The following is an 18,089-nucleotide window of genomic DNA, read 5'->3' as shown; positions in this document are numbered from 1 at the left end:
ACTAGTTTGCATTCCCACCAACAGTGTAAGAGTGTTCCCTTCTCCATATCCTTGCCAACTCCTGTTGTTTCTTGGGTTGTTGATGTTAACCATTGTGACAGGTGTGAGGTGGTATCTCATTGTAGTTTTGATTTATATTTCCCTGATGATCAGTGATGTTGAGCATCTTTTCATGTGTCTGTTGCCCATCTGGATGTCTTTGGGAAAATGTCTATTCATGTCTTCTGCCCATTTTTTAGTTGGATTATTCATTTTTGGGGTGTTAAGTTTTGAAGTTCTTCATGTATTTTGGGTACTAACCTTTTATCAGATACATCATTTGTAAATATCTTCTCCCATTCCATAGGTTGTCTTTTAGTTTTATTCATTTCCTTCACTGTGCAGAAGCTTTTTATTTTGATGAATGCTAACAGTTTATTTTTGCTTTTGTTTCCCTTGCCTCAAGAGATACCTAGTAAGAAGTTGCTATGGCCAATGTCAAAGAGGTTACTGCCTGCATTCTCCTTTAGGATTTTTATGGTTTCCTGTCTCACATTTAGGTCTTTAATTCGCTCTGAACTTATTTTTGTGTTTGGTGTAAGAAAGTGGTCCAATTTCATTCTTTTGCATGTTGCTGTCCAGTTTTCCCAACACCAGTTGTTAAAGAGACTCTTTTTCCCATTGGATATTCTTTCCTGCTTTGTCAAAGACTAATTGACCATATAGTTGTGGGTTCATTTATGGGTTTTCTATTCTGTTCCATTGATCTATGTGTCTATTTTTGTGCCAGTGCCATACTGTTCTGATCTACCATTGTATCATACAGAATAGTTTCACTGCTTTAAAAATCCCCTGTGCTCTGTCTATTCATCTTTTCCTCCCCTAATCGTTGATAGCCACTGAACTTTTTACTGTCTTCATTCTTTGCCTTTTCCTGACTATCATATAGTTGGAACCATACCACATGTAGCCTTTCCAGGCTGGCTTCTTTCACTTACTAATATACATTTACAGTTCCTCCATGTCTTTTCACAGCTTGATAGCTCATTTCTTTTTAGTGCTGAATAATATTCCACTGTCTGGATCTACCACAGTATATCTATCCACTCACCTACTGAAGGGCATGTTGGTTGCTTCCAATTTGGGCAATTATGCATAAATCTGTTAACACATCAATGTGCAAGGTTTCCTGTGAACATAAGTTTTAAACTCCACTGGGGAAATACCAAGGGGCATAATTCCTGGATCATATAGTAAGATTATGTTTAGTTTGGTAAGAAAATGCCAAATGTCTTCAAAAGTGGCTGTTCCATATTGCACTTCCACTAGCAATGAATGAGAGTTCCTGTTACTCCACATTCTCATTAGCATTTGCTGTAGTCTGTGTTCCACATTTTGACCATTCTAATAAGTGTGTAGTGGTATCTCGTTATTGTTTTAAATTACATTTCTCTAATGACAAATGATGTGGAGCATCGTTTTATATGCTTATTTGCAATCTGTCTATCTTCTTTGGTAAGGTGTCTGTTAATGACTTTGGCCCATATTTTAATTGGGTTATATGTTTTCTTACTGCGGAGTTTTAAGAGTTCTTTTTACACTTGTAACTGTTCTTTATCAAACATGTCCTTTACAAATATTTTCTCCCAGTCTAGAGATTGTTTTCTTATTCTCTTGACATTGTCTTTCACAGAGCCGAAGTTTTTAATTTTAACGAAGTACAGCTTAAAAATTACTTCTTTCATGGATTGTGTCCAGAAGGGAAGACATAGCATAATATTACAAAGTTAAAAAGAATTAAGTTTGTCAGGTTAATGAGGCACCTGTATTTAAAATGTAGTAATTTTTTTTCCATAACTAGAGGTAATTCCTTCCTAATCTATAAGTAGCATAATTCTAATATTGCACCATTAAACTGACATGTGGATCAAAATATTTCTTTTCAAATTTCTGTTTGAAATGTTGCCTTCATAAAATATACAGCATGGTGAGGTATCTAATTTCTATTATCTTTACTAAAGGCTAGAAAAGTGTGATACATCAGGGATCCAGTATTTCCTTGGATGCCCCATTCTCAAATGTTAATAAAAAACATGCCGACAGGGTACCTGGGTGGCTCAGTCAGTTAAGCATCTGACTCTTTTCAGTTCAGGCCGTGATCTTAAGGTTTTGAGATTGGGCTCTGTGCTGGGCATGGAGCCTGCTTAAGATTCTGTCCCTCCCCTTGTACCCCTCCCCCCTCCCCTCTCTGTCCTAAAAAAACAAAAACAAAAACAAAACATGATGGCCTTTGTGTTTTCCATTTTTAATAGTGTCCAAATGGTCTTAAATTTCAGATTTAGTACACATTTACATTATCTGTGAAATATATAAGCAGTAAAAGTCATGAGACATACAGAACAGTTGGCCTGATCTAAAAATACTAAATTCTAAAAGCAATTACTAATTTTTAATAAAAGAAATTTATGAATACTATATGAGATACTCAATTGTTACTTTTCATTTTCTTTTCTTTTTCCTTCTCTTTTATATAGGTATCCAGTGCATAAGAGACATTTTATTGAAATTTCAAGCATCCTGTTGCAGTATTTAAGATTATTAGATGGCATAGTATTTCCTAGAAAATGATCTTTCCTAGAAGGTAAACTTTATCATAGTATCTTGGAAGATGTTGGGAAAGGAGAGCCATTCTATCCATTTGACTTTTCAGAAGTGTTTAAAAAGTAACAATTTTCCTGAAGAGTAAAAAATGATGTATGTTGGAAATGCATATATTGATAATATACATAAGTGGAGATGGGAGTGTTGTAGCTATAAAAATGAACTACAGAGGAGGGCATTTATTTATTGCCCAAGATTTCTCTTGGGGAATAGATTTCTCCAAGAGAGAGAAGCTTCTGCTTTACTAAGAAAAGAATTTGTATATGCTTGCATTTGTATCTGGGTATAATATTTATAGGCCCAGATACTAGGTCTGCAGCATGTGTTGGAGAGTACAACATTTTTCAGCATAACAAAACTTGTTTCCATGAACTTTATATTAATATAAATTCATATTAATGAATCAAAGCTGGTGTCATAAAGGGATCTGCCAGAGGTTATCTGGACCCGACTATCACAGGCTCATGAAAGTTAATTGTTAATTTCTACGTGTTTTTCCAAGCTGGTTGTTACATCACCACTAGCTTGAAATTAGTCAAGGTGGGAGGAGTTACACTACAGATATTAATAAATGTTATACAAATGTGTTTTTTTTTTCTTTTTACACCACAGAAAGCCAATTGTTAAACATTTATAGCACATCACTGGATACCAAAGTGCAAAAAAGAGAGTGCATATGTAGAGGTAGAAGCAAAATAAAGGTCCAGGATTTAACAAATGGAGTACCTCAAACCTAGAAGCCTTTTTATTCATTTTCTATTATTAAAGGACAAACTATCCAAAGCCTTATAAGTCTTAAAACAACAACTTTCTATTTACCTCTGACTCTGCGCACAATTCTGATCTAGTCTAAGCGGAGCTATTCTGTGCTGACCTTTTTTATGATCACATGAATCTAAGTCATCAAAAGGCTAGCTGATACTAGAGGTCATCACACGCATGTTTTGCAGTTGTTTGGCTCATATCTTTGTGGGTAAATACCCTGAGCTGTGTGTCCCTCGTCATTCAGCAAGCTAGGAGGTTAAATCACAAAACGAAAAGTTCACAGCAACATTCTTGGACCTTGAGGACATCATGCTAAGTGAAACAGGTTAGAGAAGGAAAAATACTGTATGATCTCACGTATATGTAGAATCTAACAACAACAACAAAGAAAAGAACAAGCTTATGGATACAGAGAACAATTGCTGGTTGCTGAAGGCACGGAGTGAGTGAAATGGGTAAAGGGAGTCAAAAGCTCCAAACTTCCAGTTATAAAATAAATACTCATGGGGCTGTATGCCCCATGCATGCTGTAATGTACAGCACAGTGACTATAGTTAATAATATTGTATTGCATATTCGAAACTTGCTAAGAAAGTAAATCTTAAAAGTTTTCATCACTCAAAAAAATTCTGTAACTATGTATAGTGATAGATGTTAACTAGACTTACTGTGGTGATTATTTTGCAATATATACAAATATTAGATCATTATATTGTACACCTGAAACTAACATAATGTTGTATGTAATTATACCTCAATTAAATAAATAAAAATAAAAATTTTTAAAAATTTAAAAATTATGGAGCCAGAATTTGGTCTATGGAATGTTCTTTCAAAACTTACAACTATTTTAAAGGAAACTTGACAAAGGTTTTCTCAAATTTGGCAATAATTCTGAAAGTTTATCTGATATGACCCAAAAGCAAGTTGTGAAGCAGAAAAAATTTTTTCTTTAATTATCAATAGTAAAAAATAAATTTTGATCCACCATGCTAGAGAGCAGGTTGAATTATCCTTATTTTCTATAGAAAATAGAATTATAAAATGTCATGTGAATAAGACAATTAAAGAATATTCAGCCAAAGAAATTACAAAAAAAGGTTATAAAGAAATGCCAGGAAGTAAATTTAAAAATGTGATTTTTTCTGGATTTTGTGTTGCTTATGGTATTTGTCAGTTTTTACAAAATCAATATTTTGTAAAGGTTTCTTATTCTAAATAAATATTTCCATTAATATATATATATTTAAATATTACAGAGCAGGGAGAGTAAGCTGCTTGCAAGAGGCCACTTGTATTACATTCACTAAAGTCACATTGGCCAAAGCAAGATAAATAGCCAAGACCAGAGTCAGCATGGAAGATGACTACATATGGGAATGCATTACAGGGAAAGTAGAAAAATCATAATAAAAAGGAACTCTAAAAATGTAAAGAGAGTAGATATAAAGAAGACACTTTAAGGGGCAGCTGGGTGCCTCAGCCAGTCGAGCAACTGACTCTTGATTTCAGTTCAGGACATGGTCTCAGGGTCATGAGATGGAGCCCCATATAAGTCTCTGAAGGGAGTCTGCTTGAGATTCTTTCCCTCTCCCACCGTTTCTCCCTCTACCCCTCCCCTGGCTCATGTGTGGTCTCTCTCTCTCTCAAATAAATAAATAAATCTAAAAAAAAAAGACACTTAAAAAGCCAGTTACCAGGACTCTAAGAAAATACATTTGATGACTTAAGGATGGATAAATTATATTATCTATCTATCATCTAACTATCTATCTATCTATCTATCATCTATCATCTATGTAACATTAACCAAAATTGACAGAAGTCAAAAAAGAAAGCTTCTAAATTTTAAGAAGTATATATATTGCCAAACACTCTCCTGCAATAAATTCCCCAGCTCAAGATATTTTACAGAAAATTATAACAAGCCCATAGCTAACATCATCCACAATGGTGAAAGATTGAAAGGTTTTCCTCTAAGATTGGAAACCACGCGGATGCCAACTCTCAGCATTCCTATTCAACATAGCACTGGAAGTCCTAGTAAAAGCAGTCAGACAAGAAAAAGAAATAAAAGACAGCTGAATTAGAAAAGAGGTAGTAAAATTTTCTCTGCTTGAAGATGACATCATTTTATATATAGAAAATTTTAAAGACTCCACCAAAAATCTGTTAGAATTAATAAATGAATTTAGTAAAAATGCAGGATACAAAATCAACATACAAAAATAAGTTGTTTTTATACACTAACAACAAAATAGCAGTAAAATTAATTTTTAAAAATTATTTTTATCCTATTTACAAAACAGTACCAAAAATAATAAAATACTTAGGAATAAATTTAACCAATAAAGTGAAAGATCTGTACATGGAAAAATTTATTATTTTTTACTTTTAATTCCAGTATAGTTAACATACAGCGTTATATTAGTTTCTGGTGTGCAATATAGTGTTTGAACAATTCTATACATTACTCAGTGCTCATCACGATAAATGTACTTTTAATTCCCTTCAACTATTGCATCCATCCCCTCCCATCAACTCCCCCCTGGTAACCATCAGTTTGTTCTCTATAGTTAAAAGTGTCTCTTTTTTCTTTCCTTCTTTGTTTTGTTTTTTAATCTTTTTTTTTTATTTATTTGATAGAGACACAGCAAGAGAGGGAACACAAGCAGGGGGAGTGGGAGAGGGAGAAGCAGGCCTCCCGCTGAGCGGGGAGCCCAATGCAGGGCTCGATCCCAGGACCCTAGGATCATGACCTGAGCCTAAGGCAGACACTTAATGACTGAGCCACCCAGGCGCCCCTGTTTTGTTTTTTAAATTCTACATGTAAATGAAATCATATGGTATTTGTCCTCTGACTAATCATTTCACTTAGCATTATACCTTCTAGATTCATCCAGATTGTTGCAAATGGCAAGATTTCATTCTTTTTCATGGCTGTACAGCATTCCATTGTGTGTGTATCTATTCATTTATTAATGGACACTTGGGTTGCTTCCATAATTTGCTGTTGTAAATAATGCTTTAATAAACAGAGGTGTGCATATATATTTTTTGAATTAGTGTTTTCATAGTCTTTGAGTAAATACCCAGTAGTGGAATTACTGGATCATATGGTAATTCTACTTTTAATTTTTTTTTTTAAAGATTTTATTTATTTATTTGACAGAGAGGCACAGCGAGAGAGGGAACACAAGCAGGGGAAGTGGGAGAGGGAGAAGCAGGCTTCCCGCCGAGCAGGGAGCCCGATGTGGGGCTCGATCCCAGGACCCTGAGATCATGACCTGAGCCGAAGGCAGATGCTTAACAACTGAGCCACCCAGGCGCCCCCTACTTTTAATTTTTTGAGAGACTTCCATACTGTTTTCCACAGTGGTTATGCCAGTTTGCATTCTCATTAACAGTGCATGAGTGTTCCTTTTTGTCCACATCCTTGTCAACACTCTTTTCTTGTAGTTTTGATTTTAGCCATTCTGACAAGTGTGAAATGATACCTAACCTCACCTGCTTTTGATTTGTATTTCTTTGATGATGAATGATGTTGAGCATCTTTTCATATGTCAGTTGACCATCTGTATGTCTTCTTTGGAGAAATGTTTATTAATGTCTTCTGCCCATTTTTGAATTGGATTATTTGTTTTTGGGGTGTTGAGTTGTGTAAGTTCTTCCTATATTTGGGATACTAACCCTTTGGATATATCATTTACAAATACCTTCTCCCATTCAGTAGGTTGTCTCTTAGTTTCGTTGATTGCTTCCTTTACTGTGCACTGTGATGTAGTCCCAATAGTTTACCTTTGCTTCTGTGTCCCTTGCCTTAGGAGACATATCTAGAAAAATGTTTCTATGACCAATGTCAGAGAAATTACTACCTGTGCTCTCTTCTAGGATTTTTATGGTTTCAGGTCTCACATTTGGACCTGTAATTGTACATGGAAAACTTTAAAACACTGATGAAAGAAATCGAAGTAGACACAAATAAAGGGAAAGACATCTTGTGTTCAGGATCATACAAATTAATATTCTTAAAATGTCCGTACTACCCAAAGCAATCTATAGCTTCAGTGTAATCCCTATTAAGATTCCAATGGCATTTTTTACAGAAATAGAAAAATGACCCTAAAATTTGTATGGAACCACAGAAGATCCTGAATAGCCAAAATAATCCCAAGAAAAAAGATCAAAGCTGGAGGCCTCACACTTCCTGATTTTAAACTACATTTATTAGGTACAGTAATTAAAATAATATGATACTGACATAAAAACAGACACATAGATCAACAGATCAGAATTGGGAATTCAGAAATAAACCCATGCATATATGGTTAACTAATATTTGGCAAGTAACCCAAGAATACTCAATAAAGAAAAGATAGTCTCTTCAATAAATGAAGCTAGGAAAACTGGATATTCTTATGCCAAAGAATGAAATTGGATCCCTATCTTACACCACTCACAGAAATGAACTCAAAATGGTAAAGACAAATATAAGACCTGAAACCATAGAACTCCTAGAAGAAAACATAGAATCAAAGCAGCTTGATATTGGTCTTGGCAATGATTTTATGGATGTGACACCTCAACCACAAAACACAAGGGCAAAAATAAACAAGTGGTACCACATCAAACTCAAAAGCTTCTGCACAGCAAAAGAAACAAAGTGAAAAGTTAACCTACAGAATGGGAGAAAATATTTGCAAGGCACATATCTGATAAAAGGTTAATATTCAAAATATGTAAGGGACTCACAGCAGAAGACCTCAAATAATCCAATTAAAAATGGGAAGAGGATCCAAAGAGATATTTTTCCAAAGAAAACATAAAAATGGCCATCAGGTACATGAAAAGGAGCTCAACATCAATAATCACCAGGAAATGCAAATCAAAATCACAATGAGTTATCATCTCACACTTGTTAAAATGGTTATTATCAAAAAGACAAGTGATAAGTGTTGGCAAAACTGTGGAGGAAAGGAACCCTTGTGCACTGCTGGTGGGAATGTAAACTGGTGCAGCCACTATGGAAAACAGTATGGAGGTTCCTCATAAAATTAAACGTAGAGGTACATATGATCCTGCAATTTCACTTCTGGGTATATATCCAAAGGTAATGAAATTACTGTCTTGGAAAGATATTTGCACTCCCATGTTTATTTCAGCATTCTCACAACAGACAAAATATAGAAACAACCTAAGTGTCCGTTGACAGATGAATGAAGAAGTTGTGATGTATATATCTCACAATGGGATAGAAATTAACCATGAGAAATAAGGGAAACCTGCCATTTTCAACAATATGGATGAACCTTGAGAGTGTTATGCTAAGTGAAGCAAGTCAAGCAGAGAAAGACAAATTCTGTCTGATCTCACCTGTATATGGAAACTAAAAAAAGCCAAACTCATCAGAGAGTAGAATGGTGGTTTCCAGGGTTAGAGGTTGAGAGGTGGAGGAAATGGGTGAAGGTGATCAAAGGGTACAAACTTCCAGTTACAAGATAAGTAAGTTCCGGAGATATAATGTACAACATGGTGACTATAGTTAACAATACTCTATAATATATTTGAAAGTTGCTAAAAGAGTAAGTTCTACCACACACACACACACACACACACACACACAACTGTAACTATATGAGGTGATAGAAGTGTTAACTAACTTTATTGTTGTAGTCATTTTACAATATATGCATCTATCAAATCATTACTTTGTACACTTTAAATTTGCACAATATTATATGTCAATTATATCTCAATAAATCTGGAGGAAAAAGAATAGAAAATACTAAACCTTAAAATATCAAAAATAAAAAAACTTTTAAAGTGTGACAAGCATAGAAAAAGAAGGAAAACAAAGGTTATTTTCATGAAATGTCTGTGATATGGTTCCAAAATCTTAAAGAGATTGCACAAAAGTGGAATATTTTTTATTCTATTTCTATCCAGCCCTTCATTTATCAATAAGAATATATCCAGCAAAATATTAATGATTTTTTACAAAAATGATTTAAAATCATTCCAGAAATAATTCAATAATAGGAAATCTATTCATATAATTCATCTATTAACTTGCCTAGAAAATCAAATAATTCTTGCCATAGGTGGAAAAAAAAGTTGACAAAACTTGACACAGTTCTGATGTACAAAAGAAAATACTAAGTGTAATAGTAATTAAGTAATTGATATTTTCTTCACATGGCTCATAAACAAGCAAGTTAATTAATGAATAAATTTAGTTATTTCAACTAAATTTTAAAAATAAAAGATGAAGACAACTATCTTCACTATTATTAAATAAGTCTGAATTTATCAGAAGTAAAATTAGACAAGAGAAGGTGACCAGTGACATAAGAATTAGAAAGAGAGATGTAATTTATTTCTAGTATCAGTTTAATGAACACGTGTTTGGATGACTACTGTAAAGCATAGGATAATATGGACAAATATCAGGATATGAAATTGAAATTGAATGATAATTAGATTTTATGTATACAAACAATGACCAATAGAAGAGAAAAGGAAGAGGGAACCCATTTATAAGGCCAACAAAAAAGCAAATCAGTTGGCTGAAATTTAACAACAAATATGTAAAACCCATATAAGAAACATTGGTAAGCATTCCAAAAGACACATAGATGATTTTTTTTTCTTCAAAGATTTTATTTATTTATTTGAGAGAGAGAATGAGACAGAGAGAACATGAGAGCGGGGAGGGTCAGAGGGAGAAGCAGACTCCCCGCCGAGCAGGGAGCCCGATGCGGGACTCGATTCTGGGACTCCAGGATCATGACCTGAGCCGAAGGCAGTCGCTTAACCAACTGAGCCACCCAGGTGCCCCCACATAGATGATTTTTAAAAGTAAAATAATAATATATTCTTGGAATGGTGACAGTTCAAATGAGAGTTTAAACCAAACATTTGCACTTAACTGTATGCCAATGCAAATAACACTAGTTCTTTTCCTTCTCAAAAGCTAGTTAAGATTATTTCAAAATTCCTATAACACCATAAGCAAGCAGGAGAGGCCAAAGGTACCCAGGACTTGCATGCCATTCCCTGAAGACAAAGCAAAGTTCAGCAAACTCAGGACCACACACTTCTCTGTGACAACAGAGACAGTTTGCACCAAAATATTCAAAGATTTTTAACTTGCAAAACAAACAAAATCTATCAAGTTGAAATAATGTCACAGCAGTGCCCTCAAGAAAGTTGGGTGAGAGAATGCTCACAGGAAACACCAGATCACCAAGCAAATAGTGGGAGTTGGGCAGACTTGTTTCTTTCTTTTCCCTACCTAGGACTTTTCATATTAAAATCCTGGAAATTATGGGGTGGTCATTATTCCTAGGAACGCGAATTTCTTTATGTAGTGGATTTAATATACATAGGGTCTTCTCTGGTTCGGTTACATATTTGGTGATTTCAGCAAAATCCTTAATCTTTCTGAATTTTGAGGGCTCCAATGTAAAAGATAATGATCATTCTTGGCTTGTGTATTGGATTACTAATAATGTCTGCATTGTACCTACCAAAGCTCTTGGTAGTTGTTTAGTAAGAGTAGCTATTTAATAAGTTAATAGCAAAGATGGTACAATTAGCAAGGGTGTTAGCTGCAGAATCACTGAGTAGAGCTAGACCAGAGCTGCTTGATGGAGCACAAACTGAATATGAGTGACAATGTAATCACGTTACTTTTAGAGTTAAAATTATTAGATAATGCATTTTAAAAGCCCACAAAAGGAAAATGGAAATCAGAATGAAGAATAAAAACTAAGTGGTAAGAGTTACTCTCTCTGAAAGGGTGTGGAGAACAGCATTTTTAGAAAAGGAATCCCAGAAATTGATTGATGTGCTGGTTACAGAGATATATACATTTGACAAAACAAATCACACTGTATACTTTATGCACTTCCTTTTACCATGTATAAATTAGTTTCTAATCTTTTTAAAAAATGAGATAACCCTATGCATCAACAGCATGGTTATAATTTTTTCAAAAGGCAAAAAGAAAATACTAATTGTTAGTAAGAATGAAGAACAATTGGAATCTTAGTAAATGGCTGATGGGATTATTGATTGGCACAAGCACTTGAGAAACTAGATTTTAGTGGTATGTACTAAAGCTAAACAATGCATATCCTATGACCTAGCATTTCCACTCAGGTATGACACACGCATATTTACCAAAAGACATATAAAAGAATGTTCATGGCAATGTTTATCATAAATAGCCAAAACCAGGATAGTCTACATGTTTATCAACAGCAAAATGGATAAATAAAATGTGGTATGTTAATTCAATAGAATCTACATAACTCTGAGAATGAACAAATTATACCTCTATGCAAAAACTTGGGTGAATATAAAAAACATTAGTAAAAGAACCAAAATACAAAAGAGTACACAATGTGTGGTTCATTTATACAAAGTTTAAAATCAGGCAAAATTAATCTGTAGTGTTAGAAGTCAAGTGGTTACCCTTAGGAGTTGTAGAGACTGGTATGAGGAGAAAGAGGAGTTATGGGTATGTTTTGCTTCTTGATTTGGGTGCTGGTTGCATGGGTAAGTTCATACTGTGAAACTTCAGTAAACTGTAAAATTAGGATTTGTGTATTACTTCAAAAGATAGGCTACACAGAATTTTAAAAACCTTACAGCACTGACCCTAGGGAAATTGCGTGTGAGAAGGAATTAGAAGCCTTATGTGAGAGAAGATTAACAGAGAGATAGATCCAAGTTTTCCAGAAAAAGGATGGGAGGTTGACAATGGGGATTAGAATGTATAACAAATAAAACACTGGGTCCAGAACGGGAACCAGAAATCAAATATATATTTAAAAAATGTGATTAATCTAGCCCCGTTCCAGGCAAGTAAGGTGGAGAAGAAATGTTAAGAAGCTTTAAGAAACTTTTTGTTGTTTTGTTTTGTTTCATTTTGTTTCTTCATGGGCTGGGAAAGGTAGCACTAGTTCTAGGGAATCCATTTAAAATTTTGCAATAGGGAGAAAAAGGGACCAACATGGAACCAGTGTGGTGCTGATGTGTAAAAGTGGGCTCCACTGGCCAAATGGTGCCTAGATTAGTACTGGGCTTTCTGCTCTCTTGATCTGCAGTGTGCTTGGAAAGATGGAAAAAGACTGGTAAAATAAAAAGACACAGACAAATGGGAACATGCCGTTGCTATACCTGTTTAGTTCTACTACAGCATTCAGACCCTCATCCTTCCTATAGCTGTAGCAAAAGCAAGTCCCAAATTCTGTCCACATTAGAGCTATCTACTTGCCATTCAGCAGATCTCTCAGAAGCTGAGGAGAGATCAAGCTCAGTGCAATTTGAAGGTGCCCTGCGGAACTCTGGGCTTGAGCAAGATTAATTAGAGATTCACTCCTGTATATGAATAGCAATGATTGTCATATTTCCAGATAGGCCTGTTCCATTAGGTGTTAAAAACATATTTAAAATTGAATTGATGAATTTTATTTGCTTCATCCATAAAATTTAAGATCTCACTGATAAATAAAACAGGATTTTTAACCAGTACAGTGAGATATTTCCTTCTAACTTGTTTCCTTCAATATAGAAATCTGGAATTTTTCGTTATCACACTTAAACATGCTATTTTTCTAGTTGATTTCTCCCAGAAAACAAAAGATTAAACATGGAGATGGAAACTCTCCTGCAATTTGATGTTATTAAATACCCTGTGTTCTCCTATGTTTGATAATAATATCAAATGTAAGGTACCTGACCTACTTCACTATCAGTTTATAGCTACCAGGTGTCCCTAATACTTTAAGAATGTAATTTCAGTCAAAAGACAAATTAGATTATACTACTCCCAGTACTTCAATTTGAAATAAAATATCCAAGGCAATTATTTGTTGTTCAAGTATGATTAGTAACATGAGGAGTATAAAGGATTAAAGTAAATATGATATCTGATTTCTCAGGATGTAGGATTTCTGAAACTAGATTATGATCCTGTGAAAATGAGAAGACAAGAACATTCTGTTTTACAAAGGCTTTTGCATACATTATATAATCTGTCATGATTCCCTCTGAGAAGGAAGAGTTAGTATACCCCAGAGGGCATTTATTCTTTGCTTATCTATATTGACTACTTAGTAAGCACAGAACCCTGGGCTTTTGTCATTGCGGAGTTCTTACATAGTTTGCTGTAAACAACATCTAACATAAGTACAATTCTTTATAATTGACATAGCATATCCATATATCATATGATCATCCTAAAGAGTACAGTGAAATAATTACCCCCTTTTAAAAAGGTAGAAATGTTGTGACTCAGAGTTTAAATCACTTGCCTGAAATTACACAGCAAATGGAACTTGAACCCAGAACCTCATGTGCTTTCCAAGAACCTTCACCATCTTACTTTTTGTATCCCCTTATTTAAGGAACAGAGACTGTTATCTCACTCAATACCTGCAATAGTTGGTATGTGATGCATCTATGGGCAGAAGTAATTATTAAAGGACACATTGCAAATGTCTTATAAAATAACATCTAAATTTAAATCAAAATATGTCATTGGGGCACCTGGGTGGCTCAGTTGTTAAGCGGCTGCCTTCGGCTCGGGTCATGATCCCAGAGTCCTGGGATCGAGCCCCACATTGGGCTCCCTGCTTGGAGGGAGGCCTCCTTCTCCCTCTCCCATTCCCCCTGCTTGTGTTCCCTCTCTCGCTGTGTCTCTCTCTGTCAAATAAATAAATAAAATCTTTAAAAAAAATAAAAATATGTCATTGAAGCATATGAAATTTGGAACCCAGAGAAAAGGAAAATATAGTTAAGTGACATTATAATGAATATAAAAACACAACATTTTACTTTTAAAATTCTAATTACCATATTTTTAAAGGCATATACAAATTTGAATTATCTTGCGTATCTTTTATTTACATATGCATGGTAAGTTCAATATCTTCCCTCTAGACAACTCTATGAAGAAATTTAAAAGTTTAAGTGATGAAAAATTGGATGAAGAATATTCCAAAAACCAGAAAAGAAAAAAATATATACAAATTCTGCTTGTGAAAGGGAAGATTAAGGTCACATTACAGTGAGGATATTCCTGCTTCTATGGCTTGCCACAGATCTTTCTACTTGTTCTTATGGATGTCTAAACTGTTTTTCCCCCAGAGATCCCAATGGCTCTCACACTCACTGCCCTCAAGTCTTCATTTGAATGTCACCCTTTGAGACCTTCCCTGACCACTGGAGTTAAAAGTATAGCCCTCCTCCCAAAACTACCTATTCTTATTTTACTACATAGCGTATATCACAGTTTAACATCTTATATTTTATTTATTTACTGTCTGTATCCTCTTACTAAAATGTAAGCTCCAAGAGGAGTAGAGATTTTGATCTGTTTTGCAAAATGTACCTAGAAAAGTGGCAGGTACCGGGTTGGTGTTCAATAAATACTTTTTTTTTTTTACACAAAGAAAGCATAGTAGAAGAAAGGAAGGAGGGGAGAGAGGAAGGGAGGGAGGGAGAGAAGAGGGGAAGGAGAAAGAAAGGAAAATAAAGAGTGGGAGGGAGGAAGGCTGAAAGGTATGTAAAAGGACAATATTTTGCATATTATCTTTGTGAGAAAGTACCATTGGTAATATCAACGGTTAATTTTTGCTGTTAATTAATATCCCTGGTACTTACTACTGATAAATCTAGAGGAAAAAAAACCTTCAGGAGAGAAGAAAATAGAAAAATGAAGGAAGGTTCATGAGGATCATAAAGATAAACAACCATACAGAGCTGTTTGTATTATTTTATTTGACCCTCGTAGGAATATGTGAGGCAAGGAAACTTGAGGATTGCCGAAGGATACAGAGAAATTAAGCTGGAGATGAGATGTGCTAGTCTAAGCACCCAGAGGAGCCTAAGATGGAGAGATAGTGAGAGATGGGGGAGGGTGTAAACTCAGGTTTCCAGTGCCCAATCCTAGGCTTTTTAAAGTTTTCTGCAGACAAAGAAAAGAATGAGGAATGAAGGAGGGAAAGGAAATCATGTATCACTTCAAAATGTTTGCCAGGTATTTTTTGGCAGCGCCACAATTCATCCTAGTAAAGGCACTTTCATTTATATTTGAAGGTTGATTTACTCATTGAAAACCCATTGCCTAAATAGGCACAAGATTATTTGCTTTGAAGCACTAGCATGCATAATAATACCACCATTACATTTTTAAGGACTTTATGCAAAAAGAATGATCTTGTATGAGGGTATTATATATAATGAGTATATTTACTTCAGCCTGGCATGTGCAGTGGGACAGAAACCATTTGCTGTTTTACCAACAAATATAAATGGGATATCTGAAGACATTAATAAGATAATATTTTAGAGACTCACCTAGAACTTTGCTGTAGTAAGAATTCCATTCTCCCCAGTAGGACTGAAATATGTAGTCTTGCAGAGGATAAGAGATAGTATTTTTAACCCTCTCACCAAAGGTCATCTTGTCAGTGAGCTCTGACAAAGCTGCAGGTACATAGGAGGCAGGTGCTGGGATTTTCCCACAGTGTCTCTCAACTGTGGAGGCTGGAGAGAACCTCAGTGTGTACACAAATGGAATTCCTAATTTCAGAGCAACGAGGTCCCCACAGATAGTTACTGGGTCTGCTACTAACACATCAAAACCACCTTTCTGAAGTCTTGCCATTAACTTGGCGTTGTTTAATACTCCATCACAGATTTGTATATTGATTCGAAAAAAAGTATCTAGAAGTTTTCCTAGTTCTTTATAGAAAGTCCAGAGTGTGAGAAGAGTTGGTCTGTGGTCTAGCCACAGCTTTATCATGTGTTCAATTAAGGATTCTATATTGCTGTTCAAATAGGAGACAGGTATCACCTCAAAATTCACAGAAGAATCAGGATTAGAGTTGATGAATAGAGCTGTTGATGAAGCCAGGACAGTCACATTGTGATTTCTTTGAATCAGCTCCTCTAGAATGATCTTAATATTTAACCAATGGCTACCATCCGTTGGCCAAATGAGCACATTTCCACTTAGAACAATTTCAGTCAAAGTCAAATTAAAAACCAGCAGCTGGACAAACTTCTTAGGCATGGTGATATCCATTCTGAAAACCATCCTACTGTAGATCTTTTAAGATAAAAAGAAATTTTCAAAGTATATTTAGGTAGATTATTTTTTCAAATAATGTTTAATGTGATAGGTATACTCATTCATAGGTCAATTGATCTATAGATTAAAAGGAAAATAATATAATTCAAACCATTATATGTAATAATATTATTATTCTAGCAACAGAAATAAATCAAGTCCTATTTGAAAGTAAAAGAAGAAGTCAAATTATAAGCCTGGGGTCTGTGTACTCTGTGATAATAATTATAAAATGTGTCTTTAATTTATCTTTCCTAAAATTAAGTTAAACAAAAAATAATAATTCTTACTGCTAAAGCCACTTTCTCAAAACTTACAGTAACTTCAAGTTAGATATCTATTACGAGGCATTTTTACATACATTGTCTAATTCAGTCCCTTCCAGAGTCGTGTGGCATAAATTACTTGCTACATTTCATAGATAATGAAATTAATGTTGAGTTGCATACCTAAAAACATATGACAAAGTAGGGCAACTGGGACTATTATCATAACATCATTTGAGAAATTGCTGGATTTCCACGGTATTATGCCTCATCTTTGTAAGTTTTAGGGACTTTGGCAATGCACAATGACCAGCATTATTATTACTTCCCTATGGCTCATATTTAGGAAGAAAAACTAAAAACAACCTTCACTTAGAAAAGGTTTTCTCAAAGATTTCAACATGTTTTAGATTAATTGGGTTATAGAGTAAATTATTACACATTTGTCAGAGGAGAGTTTTCTTCTCTGATAAAGCATACTGATAATCATCTCCTTGTTGCACAGAATTTTTCACTTTCTTTCATACGACATCTTCATATACAAATCAAGAAGATAGGGCCTAGCACCTCAATAAGTCACACGCTTTTTCACTCAGAATTGTGTAGTAGCTTAAATTGGGTGGACACTAGAGTTCAATAGCCCCAGATTCAAAAACTGTTCTTTTACAAGCTTTGTGACCCTGGAAAACTACCTAGACCCTTTCAGCCTTGGTTTTCTCATGCATAAATGAGAGATAGTGATGTTAATTTGTTATATTACTTTGTGGATTAGCAATAATATCTGCAAAGTTGCTTTGTAAACTGCTTGGTTCAAAGCAAAAATTTGGTAATGTTTGTTAATAAATTTGCCTGAAGATTGATCGGTAAACCACTGGGCTAGCTACAGAATGACCAGCTAGACGTAGATATAATGACATCTGTCCGTTGAGATTCTTAGTAAATGCCAAACTATACAAGGGTAACCATATATTGATGCTATTTTAAAAGCTAAAAGCATTAGAAGTTGCCATTAAAAAGAGAAAATAAAAACAAATAATGTGATTAAAAGGATAGAAACCAGGAATTGAGAATGGAAATTAAGTGGTTTGTTTTCTTTTCATGCTCTGTTGCCTTTAAACTGACTAATTACAGGACTTGGAGTAACAAAAAGACCAGAAAGACAGAGAAAGGGGAAGAAGAGAGAGAGAAGTGATGCTTTTAGAATTACTGTATTTGTGTCCTTTCAAGAGTCAGCCTCAATTTGAATACAATGTCTGTACTTTTAAAATTAATTA

General features: G+C 34.7%; 1 protein-coding gene across 1 annotated transcript in view; it reads right to left on the bottom strand.

Moving 5' to 3' along the window:
* The window catches only part of UGT2A2 (UDP glucuronosyltransferase family 2 member A2), a 47,596-nt gene extending 31,104 nt beyond the window's left edge, over positions 1-16,492 (bottom strand). The window contains exon 1 of the mRNA XM_006729320.3: positions 15,771-16,492. Coding sequence (XP_006729383.2) covers positions 15,771-16,492 — 722 coding nt within the window. The remainder of the gene's footprint in view (positions 1-15,770) is intronic.
* Positions 16,493-18,089: the final 1,597 nt, after the last annotated feature.

Source organism: Leptonychotes weddellii, chromosome 2 (genome assembly GCF_054177405.1).
Source record: "Leptonychotes weddellii isolate Sample4059 chromosome 2, ASM5417740v2, whole genome shotgun sequence".
NCBI lineage: Eukaryota > Metazoa > Chordata > Mammalia > Carnivora > Phocidae > Leptonychotes > Leptonychotes weddellii.
This window is presented reverse-complemented; position numbering and strand designations above follow the sequence as displayed.